This window comes from Colletotrichum abscissum, assembly GCF_030869225.1.
Source record: "Colletotrichum abscissum strain IMI 504890 chromosome Unknown Scaffold_67.1, whole genome shotgun sequence".
NCBI classification, from domain to species: Eukaryota; Fungi; Ascomycota; class Sordariomycetes; order Glomerellales; family Glomerellaceae; genus Colletotrichum; species Colletotrichum abscissum.
In genome coordinates, this window is record NW_026850511.1 from 169,778 (window position 1) to 183,035 (window position 13,258).

The 13,258-nt window shown below is 53.7% G+C and overlaps 4 protein-coding genes across 4 annotated transcripts; 1 reads left to right on the forward strand and 3 right to left on the reverse strand.

The window, feature by feature from the left end:
* Window positions 1-325: 325 nt before the first annotated feature.
* On the forward strand, window positions 326-2,178 carry CABS01_15486 (major facilitator superfamily transporter; the record flags this gene model as incomplete). The annotated part of the gene is made up of 3 exons (XM_060548821.1): window positions 326-708; window positions 765-1,290; window positions 1,339-2,178. The coding sequence occupies 3 exons, from the start codon at window positions 326-328 to the stop codon at window positions 2,176-2,178; spliced, it is 1,749 nt and encodes a 582-aa protein (XP_060391811.1).
* A 188-nt stretch (window positions 2,179-2,366) lies between these two features.
* On the reverse strand, window positions 2,367-3,185 carry CABS01_15487 (uncharacterized protein; the record flags this gene model as incomplete). Its single annotated transcript, XM_060548822.1, has 1 exon — window positions 2,367-3,185. One exon carries the CDS (start codon window positions 3,183-3,185, stop codon window positions 2,367-2,369), a length of 819 nt encoding a protein of 272 aa, XP_060391812.1.
* A 2,868-nt stretch (window positions 3,186-6,053) lies between these two features.
* On the reverse strand, window positions 6,054-7,561 carry CABS01_15488 (uncharacterized protein; the record flags this gene model as incomplete). The annotated part of the gene is made up of 6 exons (XM_060548823.1): window positions 6,054-6,669; window positions 6,720-6,777; window positions 6,865-6,969; window positions 7,061-7,216; window positions 7,287-7,305; window positions 7,544-7,561. The coding sequence occupies 6 exons, from the start codon at window positions 7,559-7,561 to the stop codon at window positions 6,054-6,056; spliced, it is 972 nt and encodes a 323-aa protein (XP_060391813.1).
* A 2,993-nt stretch (window positions 7,562-10,554) lies between these two features.
* CABS01_15489 (WSC domain-containing protein) lies at window positions 10,555-12,453 on the reverse strand (the record flags this gene model as incomplete). The annotated part of the gene is made up of 2 exons (XM_060548824.1): window positions 10,555-12,173; window positions 12,228-12,453. 2 exons carry the CDS (start codon window positions 12,451-12,453, stop codon window positions 10,555-10,557), a joined length of 1,845 nt encoding a protein of 614 aa, XP_060391814.1.
* Between the last annotated feature and the right edge of the window lie 805 nt (window positions 12,454-13,258).

Below are 13,258 nucleotides of genomic sequence, written 5' to 3' on the forward strand. Positions count from 1 at the left end.
TCTGGACTGTCATTAAGGGGCTTATGTAAGGCGGCTCGACCGGAGTTTAGAGCAGGGAGCTCAGGTCAATTCAGGTGTATGATGCTCACCCGACGTCCCGCACCGGCACTCACTACCAGCAGGTGCGCAGCTACCCACCCACTTCTTACCTTAATTCACGTTTCTCCCTTGTGATCAACAACAACAAACGAAACCGCCCGACGTTCCTAGCATCTCCTCCGCCCACCGCGAGATGTAAGCTTGGAGCTGAACGGTGGTCTGCGGCAAATAACCGAGAATCAACTCAATCGCCCGACCAAATACCACGGCGCTCGACTTTTCCATCATGGCCGTTCTCTCCCGATATCTGCCCTTCTCCGAGGCAACTACTACGCTGCAAGCAGTGACATACCTTCTCGGCATATCTCTCTTCTCTATTTCCTTCCTCGTCTTCCTCAACAGCAGCATATCCTTCGTTATTACCGACCTAATTGGCGTCAAGGATGGCGTTGGCGACATTGTCGGCACTCTCGGCTTCGTAGACGAGCTCGTTGCCCTTGTCGCATGTCCGGTCTGGGGTCTCGTCTCGGATCGGCTCGGTGTGAGATGGGTGGCTGTCATCGGGTATGCCGTCATCGGCGCAGCATTGCTTCTTTTCGTTCAGGCGAAGAATGTCTACCCGCAGCTACTTCTGGCACGCATCTTCTTTGCCATTGGCGCCACAGCGTCGTAAGTGACAAACAGAAAGCGAGAGCAGGCAACATGTGCTAATATGCTTCCCTCAGCGCCACCATGGTAACGGCCATTCTGCCTTCATTGACGGACGATGGCGACAATTCAGACAGCTCCGCTGACGCTGCGAACAAACCGACGCATAATCCTCGCAACAGTGTGGCCATGTCCCTCGAATCCGACATGACTATCACCCCGGCGCGCTTCCATGGTTTCGGCGGAGACGGACAAACTGCGACAGCGAGTGAGAGAGAGGAGGCAAAGGCTGGAAGGCCTTCGTCATTGGCGGGCTACGTTGGGCTATTCACAGGATGCGGCGCGCTGGTCGCGCTCTCCCTGTTCCTCCCGCTTCCCGCCCGATTTGGTGAGATTGACGGCATCACACCTGCTACGGCTGTCGCCGACAGCTTCTATGTGGTGGGAATTGTGGCGTTTGTGATCTCGGTCTTCGTTTTCTTTGGGTTGAGAAACCTCAAGGGCGAGGAAGGCAAGGGCTGGAGTACTCTATTGGGTCTGAAGACGAACTCGGACTCGGAAGACGAGTCTGACGACAACAGGGCAGACCACCCAACCCGGCCGGTACGTTACCTCGTAAATGTTTCTGGAGAAATTGCTGACGTTTTACAGAAGGTGCTTCCATACTTCCGCCTCCTGCGCGACTCCGTAACTCTCGGTTTCACGGATTCTCAGATCGCTCTGGGATACCTGGGCGGCTTTGTGGCTCGCGCATCCACTGTTGCCATTTCGCTCTTCATCCCCCTTTACATCAACACCTACTATATCAGCAACGGCTTCTGCCAGGGCTCCCCGCATGACCCCTCGCCAGAGCTGAAGAAGGAGTGCCGGGCCGCCTATCTGCTTTCGTCAATCCTGACTGGCGTAGCTCAGCTGTTTGGTCTCTTTGCTGCGCCTGCGTTCGGATATTTCAACAGAAGACGCGGTCGTGTCAACTACCCCATTCTCCTTGCCACTGCCTTCGGTATCGTTGGCTACATTATTCTGCCACAGTTGCAGAGCCCGGAATACAAGAACGTCGACGGCCGAGGCGGCAGCCCTGCCATTTTCCTAACCGTGATCCTAATCGGCATCAGCCAGATCGGTGCCATTGTCTGCAGTCTCGGCTTCCTTGGCCGTGGCGTTCTGACTGCAGATATCCCCAAGTCTCAGGTCATCGACACGGTCGAAGACTCAGCAGAAACCATGGAGACTTCCCCAGAGTCTGCGCCTCTATTACAACACAACGCTAGCGTGGATGCCGTGTCGCGAGTGCGACTCAAGGGCTCCATCGCCGGCATGTACTCCTGGTTCGGAGGAGCAGCTATTTTGCTTCTTACCAAGCTAGGAGGCTACTTATTCGACGCGGTGTCCAATGGCGCCCCGTTTTACATGATGGCTTCCTTCAATGCCATCCTCTTCTTTACCAGTCTGGGCATTGATGCTGCTCGTTTTTACAGGGATAAGCAGTGATGGTATGACTTACGAAATACACGTATTATTACCTTGATGTATCATTATCATTTCTGTGAACTGTCTATTTATCTAAGAAACATACCTTTGCTATGCTGGTGTCTCCCATGAGCCCAGCTGTGTATCTAATCCTGATTTCGTGCAGATTGCCAATGTTACCTTCCGTTTGTATGAATCCTGATGTTCCGCTATGCAGTACGCCTGTCCGAATCAAAGACTCCTGATCTGACTAATTCGCATTCGTCCCCAGTCACTGTCCCCTCTACGATAGTTCCGAGATCAGCGACTTCGCCGGCCTCATCTTTTGCACGCTGCCGTTCCTCCAATTCGGCGGCCTTGATAGCCTTCCAATCGCTCATCCGGATCCACGGGCGAGAACGGCGTTTGCCCCGCTGGAGTCTGTTCCAACCCTCCTCTTCCTTCTTACGACGCTCTGATTCCGTCAGCTTCGGGGGCTTTGGCGCCACCATGCTGACGACGCAGAAGCAACAGAAACTGTAGATCAGTCTCTTTGCGAGCGAGGGGGGAGGGAACCGGGTGTTGTAGCTCTCCCCGGAGCCGCTGCTCCAGAACCACTCGTCCACTCCGGCGTGTTTCTCGTGGCGGTACTCGTGATCTCCCGGAATCAGCGGCCTGTACACGAAGTCGGCTGGGGTTTCGTTCATGGGACCTATGCTGTCAGTTGGTCGTTGGCTGGTAGTAGTAGCAGCAGAACCGGACGACGATGACTCTGACTCTGGCTCTGGCTCTGGGTTCCAGTCTGGTTCGGTGAGTGCCACTGTCGTGCGGCCCTCGTCGCCGCACTCGGAGCAGACGGAATGTGACGGGGGTGGCGTGCGGCGTTTGAGCTTGTTAGTGGCGCAGCGGAGGCGGTGGGTGATGGCGGCGGACTTGCCGGGCTTTTTGCCTGCGTCATGGCGGGCTGGGATGCAGAGTGAGCATCGCTTGCTGACGGTCCAGGGACCTTTGGAATCGTCGCAGTTATGGATGTAAGGAGGCGCGTTCATTTCGAAGGGGTTTGATACCGTGGTATCAGCGGGGCCTGTATAAGTGAGTGTATCCGTCAGAGGTCAGTGAGCCCAGTATATGTTGAGGATGATGGACAAGTCCAGTTGTTTTTACAGTATCTAGGTTGGGGGTTCTCAAGTATTTCTATATATTCATCAATGCTCGCATGGGCCAGGAATTGTCTACTACAACAAGCCCATCAAAGACGTTGAGGACAAATGCGTTCTTCAATGTTCGGTAACACAGTCATGGTACAACATACCCCTTCTGTGTTGAACAGGAACGTCGGTAGGCCAAGTCCTTTGTCTAAGGAAATAGACGATGCTTTGTGGGTTCTCCATGACATTCGCGAGGGACTGTGGTTTTAGATCTCGATGTTCTTTCTCGGGATTGTGTGTTGAATGGCATGTCTCTTTATCGTATCCGTAACCATTTACGAGCTTGTATTAGAGCTCTATTCTGTTACAAGGTCTTCGCCACGTCGCGTTGTAGATCGCGTACTTGGTAGCATCTTCCTTTCTCTCATACTCTATATTTGAGGAATACAAAACAGAGATGACGGAAGTTTGAAGGATGGGCCGCTTCAGTTACACCGTAGCATTGCGTATCTCTTCTCCAACCTTCAAGGAAATAGCAGCTCAGATTTGCTTTCTCAGCCAATGCGTGTCGTTACTACCAATCTTGTTGGTCGAAGTTGGATCACGAGGAGCACATCAATAATTTGCGTCATGAAGTCCCGAAATCAACACCTCCAGTAGCCTCTTGAGTCTTTTTGCTAATACACAGACCTTGCGAATGTGATCGAGCCTAGGAATCGCCCGAGGAAAATCTGCCGTAACTTCCATGATCATAAGTAAGGTGTTTTCAAAGTCACGCGGATGCCTCATGGCTTCAAAAGATGTAATGAGCTATGCATGATATTGCCGTTTGCTGAGGTACTTGATACTCATAAGCCTAGCTGTAGGTGGCCCCAAACGCTGCCTCAACTGTATATCGAATACCCACGCTTTCTCGGGGATGACTGCATGGCACTTGAGACCATAAGCACAGGCTACCTACAGAACTTATGGCCTTTTCTACTCATCTCTTTATGCTTTGCTTCGCGCCCTGGTGAGTACAGGCAAACGATTCCCTCGGCCCAGGGTTTCAGTGCAAGTTCAGGAACGGGTTTGCCATAATTGTCAGGAGCACCCATTCCCCCTCGCCGGTAGAGGGGACACCACACGACAACACCGACTCCTTAGTCAACCAAAGATTCTGCCATCAAGCTTGCCCGTGACTGCTAGTATCAGAAACCTCAAATATCCATGTCCAGCACGATGGATGTTCAGGACGCGGAAGTGTTAACCCGGCATTGGTTCGAACTTCAAAGATTCCAAATTTCCGGGTTGGTCGTCTTCAAAAATGCAGGCTGCGGCTCTCCTTCTTTGGTATACAGCGTGATTCGTCACCCGCACCACTAATGAATGGTAGCATGTCGCCCTGGATCATCCTTTCGTCAGGTGTGAGTTGTCATTTTCGTGGCTTCATTTCCCGCACCACTAGGTAACGAATAGTAGCTTGTTGCTCTGGGTTGTCTTTTCCCCAGGTCGCAGCGTATTCACTCTAGAACACACAGCCGCAAAGCAGTGAGGTGTGGAGGGCTATATGTATGGGTTGATGCTGGCTGGTTTCTGAGTTTTGGGGATGGTTCTACGATCCCTACTCTTCACGCCGAATGTGAAGCCCAAACACCGACATCATCATCATGGCAAACAACAACCTGAAGGGTCTGAGAAACCTACTTTTCGCCCCGCCTCGGAAGCGCTATAAATAGGTTCATCAAATATTTGACATCATGTCCAGCCTTATCTGATAGTTGTACCTAGAGTAGCTGCTCCTCATATCTCTTGGCCATCTCCCCAAAAGGGAAAAAAAAGCAAAAAAAAACAAAAGCCTTAAACGTCGTCGACATCTCAGCGGCCTAATTGGCTATACGCGCAAAAACCCTCCCAGAATCCAGTATCATGGACCACCTACATCCGTTACAAAAGCCGCTCCTTTATCTGGCTGACTCTCCTCAAGCTTTCCCACGCTGTTGAATGATAAGGAACGTCTTCTCCAGGATCTACTTACAACTTACAACATGCTCTCCCGAGTTGAAGGCACTCGTAAGCACAGTAAGAGGCTGTCGCTGCCGTTGCCGGTTTCAACATCCGTTGGTATGAAGACAAGCGAGCTCTCGCGTGCACTAGTTGATTCGACGACCCTGAGCTTTCCCAAAAGATAGTGATCGACAAGTTGATGACCTCGCGTGGAGGTCAGGTGGGCTTACTTTCAGCCAAGCCTGTGCTGTTCCATCAGCTCAGACGGGGAGCTACTAGGCCGACGTTGGTGGATGAAGCTACCCAATGTGATAACCATCTACAACCAAAGATAGACCGACTGATGAACATAAGAATATCGTCATGGGAATGTGATAGACAGGCATAAGAGCTTCCTCGATACGTATTACCCTTTTACTGTCACAAACATAATGGATGATCGAAACATTTCAATAACCAGCCGTCAAATAACACACGATAGTAGATGGGACATTTTTACTCTCTTTAAAAAACCAATGCAAACGAGACCATTTTTGACTTTTTTGAACGATACCGTCCATAAGTACCTAGATAGAAAAAAGCCTTTCATTTATCGTGCAACGACCAGAAATCAGCCGGCCCAGTCCTCGGAAACCTTGACGCAACCAATCCTTTCTGCAAATTTTCCCCGAAAACTGGTCCTTCCCTTCCGTTCTCCATCGTTGACTAGAGCCGGATATATGTGTCGGAGCACATTTGTCTCAACCTATATGTGGGCGAATATAGGCGACCTATGGTGGGCATTTATTTTCCGCCGAGGCTGGGGAACGCAGACTCGTCCTTAGTGTTGATCTGCGCGCCCTGGGGACGGCCGCCACGGGGGGCACCACCACGGGGGGCACCGCGGGCACCATCGCCGCGTCCGCGACCGCCACGGTCACCACGGTCACCACCGCGGGCACCGCCACGGGGACCGCCACGGCCACCACGGGGGCCGCCGGCACCGCCGCGGGAAGAGCGCTCGGGCTCGACGTAACGCTGGTCGATATCCAAGAGCTGCTTGGTCTTGCGCTCACGCTCGCGCTTGGTCTTGCCACCGGTGCCGATCATGAAGTTCTCATCCTCATCGCGGGAGACCTCCTTGGCGGAAGCCCACTCCTTCTTGAGCTTGGTGCCCTCGTTGGCCTCGCGGACCTTGTTGTTGCCCTCGATGGCGAGCTTCTTCTCGGCAAGCTGGGCAAGGTACTCGGTGTAGGAGACCTGCTTCTCCTCGGGCTCCTCGGGCTCGAGGGGAGCGGCGGCCTCGGCCTCAGCGTCCTTAGCCTCAGCCTGGGCAATGGCCTCGCCGGCAACCTCGTCCTTGCGCTCAGCCTCACCCTCGGTGGCGCCCCAAGACTGGGCAGCCTGCTTCTCGGAGCCGCTGCGACGAGTAAGTACGTGGAGTGTTATGCGTGAATCGGTTCAAATTACCTGGCGAGACCCTTAGACTGGCGGTCATCACGCTCACGGGGGAAACGTCCACCACGGCCTGATTGTATTTGTTAGTACGCGAATAGTTCCATCCTTTCTCCACGCATGCGACGTCGAAGCATGGGGACAGTGGGACATCACGAACCTCCACGGGCACGGGCACCGTAGCCGCCACGAGGGCCGCCTCTAGCAGGCTCGTCGGTGGTCTTGCCACGGTTGCGGTCGCTACCAGCACCGCGGTCACGGAAGGCTATGGGCGGGAGAAGTCGTGTCAGCGGGTCAAGGTCTAAAGCGGGGTCTGCATTCTCGAGGTCTGCAAATTGATGATGGAGCAGACTCACCAGCCTCGTTGCCAGAGGCGTTGTTGCGACGGGCACCACCGGCAGCGGGGGCACGGGAAGGGGCCTCGGGCTCGACGCCGCGCTTGGTTGAGCGCAGAGAGTTCTTCTCAACCGTCTTCACGGGCGCCTGAGGAGTGTCATCCTCGGCATCGTTGCCTGTTGTGGGAAGTTAGGGCATTGGCTCAGAGGTACAACTTGTCGGTTCGTTCATTCGGGAGACGCATACCGAGGAGCTCGAACAGGTTCTATACAGGTACGTTTGTTAGTTTTCATTGTCTTTGGAGCCCAAGGGCATGTATGGCAGGAGCGAAGCCAGGAAAAAAAAAGTCGAGCAAAACAACATCGAGAAGGAGGCCGCCAACAAGGGGAATGACGAGGCCGACGAGGTCGACGCACAAACACACAACAACTCCGTCGACAAACAACTCGCACCAAAATAAAACGCAAAACGACATCGAGAATAGAGACAGAGGTTCAGCTTACCTTGCTTGCGACCGACATCTTGTCGCCTGGATTGTGGTGTACAATAGCGACCTAGTCTAGGATGATGATTGGGGTAAGAGACAAGGTTAGAACACCATGACCTGGCGGTGGTGGTGATGCTCAATGGGGGGGTATGGGACCAATTGGTGCCGGTGCTCTGGTGATGTTACGGATGGGACCTGAGGTGAAGAAACTGCGCACGATGGGGCCACTGGGGTTCCGGGCGGGACAAATCACAGCACCACACACAGCGCAAGAGAGGGAAGCGACGGGAAAGCACAGAGCAAATTAGGTCAGGCAGAAAGGGCACGCTGTGCTCCCTTCACCCAATGGCAGCCCGGAAATGGCTTCAGCACGGGCATTGCACACGCTGGGAGCAGAGCGCTGAGCCCTGTAGAAGGGGGGGAAAGGGCACTGTCTTTCTTTCTTTTCCACCCAGCAAAGGGCAGTTTTGGTGTGAGATCATCGCTCTGCGTTCCCGGCTCGCTTAGCAATTCTTCCGACCTCCAATTTTGTGTGCCGTGCCTGCCAATTTCAGTGTGAACAACCTGCCGTGTTTAGGGTTCTAGACGCGCCGGCCTCTTTCCCCCCCCCTCACTTTAGGTACCTCATCATGTACCCTCTTACCTCACTTTTTGCCCATCACGCCGCCCAAACCTTGGTTCACCTTGTTAGCTCGCGGTCTCGACGGCTTCGGCCAATCTGAGGTCCCGGTCTCCGGTGCCGAATGGTCTCCAGCATCATTCGACCCGTCCAAACTTCGCTCTAGCATAACACAATCTCCAGGTCTATGCTGCTTGCGCGAAAACCGAGAAAGTGAGGACCATTGTGAGAAAGAACAATCATGAAGGAGGGGCGGGATCCTCGGCACATCCTCTTCGTAAGGCAACCAATCGTCCCTTATCTTGTGCCAGCCGGCACCCCCGGCTCCGAAACGGAAACCAAACCGAGCACCGAACTCTCTCATCCGTATTCGCTGCCGCTGTCGTTGTCGCTTGTCGTCGCTGCCGCTGCTGCCAACAGTTCAACCGACATCGCCTGTTCCCCCTCCATAAAAATCCCAAGAGAGCATGACATTGTGCGGGGCAGGCTCGACATGGTCAACGAGGGGGCTCGGTGCCCCTCTCTGCCCTGACCTCCCAGCTCTTGAAACCCAGCTCTCGGTGTCGAAGCACACACACGCACACCGTATTCACCCCGCCGCGAGATGCGAGCCAAGCCTCCTCGGTGGCTACCCGATGACGGCCAATACCATCTGAGCGCGAAGCTCCACAAAGCTGGGGAAGACGGCGAACTCAATCCCAATTAGGACTTTCGTCGACTCGAGGAACGCTACCATTCCGCAAGCTCGCAGCCGCCCATACCCGGGTCTTCGGTGTGCACCACATGTTCCTATGATGTTGTGAGATGTAGATGTGTCCCAAGCTTGCAGTGATGTCGTGTGGTGTTACTCGCTCGTAAGACGCAACCTGGCATACCACTCCGCCGTCGTGGTTTAGGACATGTAAAAACTTCCGGTCCAACATGACAGTATTCCTTTATACTGACGGTAACAACTGGGTATCTCCAAATCCTCCCTTGAAAAATCGAGCACTTGATTGATCTTCATCCTTTCAAGAATTCAACTTGAAACCAAAATCGCGCCTCACCCAATGTTCCTGAGAAACGTCAGGCCACTGTCCCCGAACTATGAGAAGGAAAAAGAAACCCCCGGCCCACGAGACATATTATGTTGTTTGAGGTATCACTGAAGCAACTCAGACAGGTCATCTACGATAGCACCAACCTCAGCAGGAAATTCTCAATACCGAGACATGATCATAGAAAGAAACCTCGCGTGTCTTTGCCCTCATCCGCAGTTATGGTTGCGAGTCCTACAGCCAGCCATGGTCCTGCCCAGCAAGGTCCCCTGCCTGCCACCTAATCAACCTCTCGCCCCTCACATGACATCCAACTCAAACTTCCCAGCAACCCCAATACTACCCTACCTACCTCCATCACCTCCAAACTCAAAGACAAGAATACAATCCTTGAACTAAAAACATCGAACGACACCCCCCCATCCCTTGCAGATCCATAAACCAAACACAAAAGAAAATTACACGATATGGAAGAAAATCAAAAAGAACGATTGATGATAATGATCAACTTCCGTGCAGTGCCAACACTGTGGATCGAACACAGGATCCCCGCATTACAAGTGCGATGCCTTACCACTTGGCCATGCTGGCGAGCTATGCGATGCATCGGCGAAGCCGCACGAGCCCTCATCAATCTCTCCTTCCTAGGGTAGGCAGTCCAGTGGGCGGATCGTGTCTGACCTCACCTCATTGTTCAAGCTTATACCGGGAAACAGTTTTCCTTATTTCCCAGTTCCCAGGTTTTCGATCCGCACTTATTGATTACTGCTTTCTCGAGTGCTGGATTTCAAATATTATAATCAAGACCACCTGGATTAAGTACTTTACCTCGGAAGTTCATTAGTATCCAATTTACCCCGGTTTTAGTATCACGCCACAAGCTCACTGGCTCCTATCTCAAGCGCAAGATTTAGTTCCTAGTCAACTTACCTTACCACGCGCTTACCTCGGTCAGAATAAGGGGGAGGCCTAGAAGAACCCAATGTAGTCTTCCTCAACACCAAAAAATTTCACGGAAGTGACATAAGTCGGTATTCGTGGTAGTGAAGGGAAGCGTGGTCGGGATGGTGATACAGTCTTTGGGGGACGGACTCCCATAGGGGTACGGCGTAGCAAAGTGTCACAGCTCATTGTCTCTGTCACTGTCGTTTCCATCAAATTTCCAAAAGCATCATGAGCAAATATGAGTATGAACATGAGCCGAAGCCCGATTATATTGAGAAGACTAGCCATTAAATACCGATAAGGTTTCAACCATCTAAAGAGTGTAAAGTTGCCGCCAATGCCTTTTTAAAGTGGAAAAATCAAACTCCCCATCCATCACATCTACTCGTGAGCATCATCCCCGAGAGAGCGAGCCAAGCAAGCTCTCTAGTAGCCAGTGCCGAAAGAACCGCACTTGCTGGCCGCATAGGAGTTGCGGTTCTCAGAAAGGCAGTCGGTGTATTGGACAGTGCACTTGTTAATGGCGACGCTGAAGTTGTCCGAGAAAAACCAGCGCTTGGCGAAGTCGGGAGCGCGAGCGTAGACGGCAGCATCGTCGCGACGGCCGCGGCGGTTGTTCCAGGTCTTGCAGCCCTGGGCGTAGGTGTTCTGGCAAGCGTTGTACTGCTCCTTGCAGGCATCCTGGCAGACGCTGGCGACGCTTCCGCGGCCAAAGGACTTGCAGAGCTTGGTGTCGGCCTGGAGGTAGAGCTTGAACTGGTTACCAGCCTTGAAGTCGACGGCAATGTCATTGCAGGTAACGATGGGGATCTCGATACCACCGACAGGGTTGCCAGGGCCGTATCCGAACCACCAGCTGGAAGGCTGCTTGCAGACACCGGTAGGAGGAGGAGGGACGACGGTGACCGGGGTGGAGGTCGTGGTGGGCTTGGAGGGGCAAGGGAAGGTAGACACGGAAGTGGTACCGGGCTTGTAACCCTTGGGAGCCTTCTTGGCGAAGCAGTCCTTCTTGGAGCAGGATCCCTTGCCCTTGCAAGAGCTGGAGCAGTAGCTGCTGACATCGCTGCACCAGGCCTTGAAGTCCATGCAGCTGGCAGAGCCGGGCCATCCAGCGTTCTTCAGGCAGGCACTGACCTGAAGCTTGCAGCTGTTGTGGGCCTTGGTGCAGCTGTCGTTGTCGTCAAAGTCGGGGAGGTTCTTGTTGCACCAGCTACCGCAGCCGTACTCGCAAGTGGCGGGAGTGACAATGGTGGTAGTGCAGACAGCGGGAGCAGTGGTGGTCGCAATGGTAGTGGGAGGCTTAGACGTGGTCACGGGAGGCTGAGAAGTGGTAACAGGAGCAGTGGTGGTGGAGGGAGGAGCCTGGGTAGAGATGGTGGTAGAGGTGGTAGAGGTAGTGGAGGGAGGAGCCTGGGTAGAGATGGTGGTCGAGGTGGTGGAGGTAGTGGGAGGAATGCTGATGGATGGGATAGTGGCCGAAGTGCTGATGGAGATGGTGGATGAAGACGAGACCGAGTTGACGGGAGGGACGTATCCGCAGGGCTCAAGAGACTTGAGCTTGCTGGCGACGTAGATCTCCATGACGGCAGAGCCACCGCAGTTCTTGGTGCTGTCGCCGTTGCAAGGCTTGTTGCACTTGTCCATGGTAGTGGCGGTGGTGTAGTTGCCCATCACGACACCGCAGTAGCACTCACCACCGTACTCAACACCGGCAAAGGCGTATCCCTCGCTGGCACAAGCGGCGAGACAGGTGGAGGGAGTCATGGTGGCAGAGTCAACAGAGTCCTGGCGCTCAGCAATGGTGCGGCCATGGTTGGTGTCGTCGGTGTAGCAGCCAATGGAGGTGTAGTCGTCGACGGTGGCACCGCCAGAGGGGAACGTGGGATCTTGCCAGACAGAGAAAGCCGAGGGACCACCGCAGGTCTCGGAGCTGTTGCCAGTGCACTTGTAGTTGCAAACAGACTCGTCGAGGGTAGGGCTGTTGATGGTAGCGCTGCAGTAGCAGACGCCGTAGTAGGTGAGACCGGCGTAGCGGTATCCATTACCTGTCATCGTGTTAGGCTTTCGTGTCAAATATCAAGCTGGTCAGGACGGCTTACCTTTGCAGGCATCGACACATGTCTCGATGGTCATGTTCTGCTGGTTGAGGCTGGAGCGAAAATCAAGGGCATTCTCGCCCTTGGTGCCCTTCTCCTGAAAACATCCCTGGTAGGTGAAGGGTTGGAACTCGTCGAGGCAAGGCGGCAGCTCGGTGGTGGTCGCGGTGACCTGGTTAAAGAGGGTGGCAGCTGCGAGAGCAGCCAGGGCCCGGATGATGGGAGCCATTATGAACGATGGTGTGTATTAGTTATTAGAAAGAATGTAATATCTCTTTGCAAGAAACGAGTGTGCAAGAGCGAGCGAATGTCTTCCCAGATTGGGTTGTGAGTGATGAGCTGGAAGAAAGACGGGGATGAGAGGCATCGAGGCCCATCATATATAGTGAAATTTGATCATATCGGGCAGCTCAAGATTGATTGATAGACATCCCGGCCGGCAGAGTCACAATCAGGGGAACAAACTCAACGGGTGATGCGAGTAGCGGCCGATAGAGTGGTGTCAGGTTGGACGGGGGCAAAGCGCCACGACTAGAATTAGTGTGATATTTAGAGTAAAGCATGGAAGTTACCCAGCGTGAACGGTGCCTTGGCAGACATTGTTTGGAACTGTTGGTTTGCATACACGTCTTTCACGGAAGCCACGGTGACGGGGACGGTCACATCGAGCCCGTGATGCCAGGTCGTGAAAAGCTAGAATAGACTCGGCAAGGTGACAGAAGTGGGCGGCGCCTCGAGGGGAAGAGGGATACAAGTTTAGACAGCAACGTTAGGGGGGCGGCGGTCGGTGTATCCTCACCTGCGCCAGTAGTCAGGTCTACGGACCTAAGTCAGCGAATGCCATGCTTCTTTGGGTCAAGAGGCAAGGGCCGAGATGCTCTGATGTTGGATTACCCGCCCAGTTGGGGCCGGACAGGTGCAAAAGGGCAAAGTCGAGGAGTCCGAGCAAAGGTAGCCCACGCCAGAAGTGGATTAGAGCTGAAAAGTGAAGGAAGAGACCAGACTCCTTTTGGATCGGCGGAAGTCGTCGGATG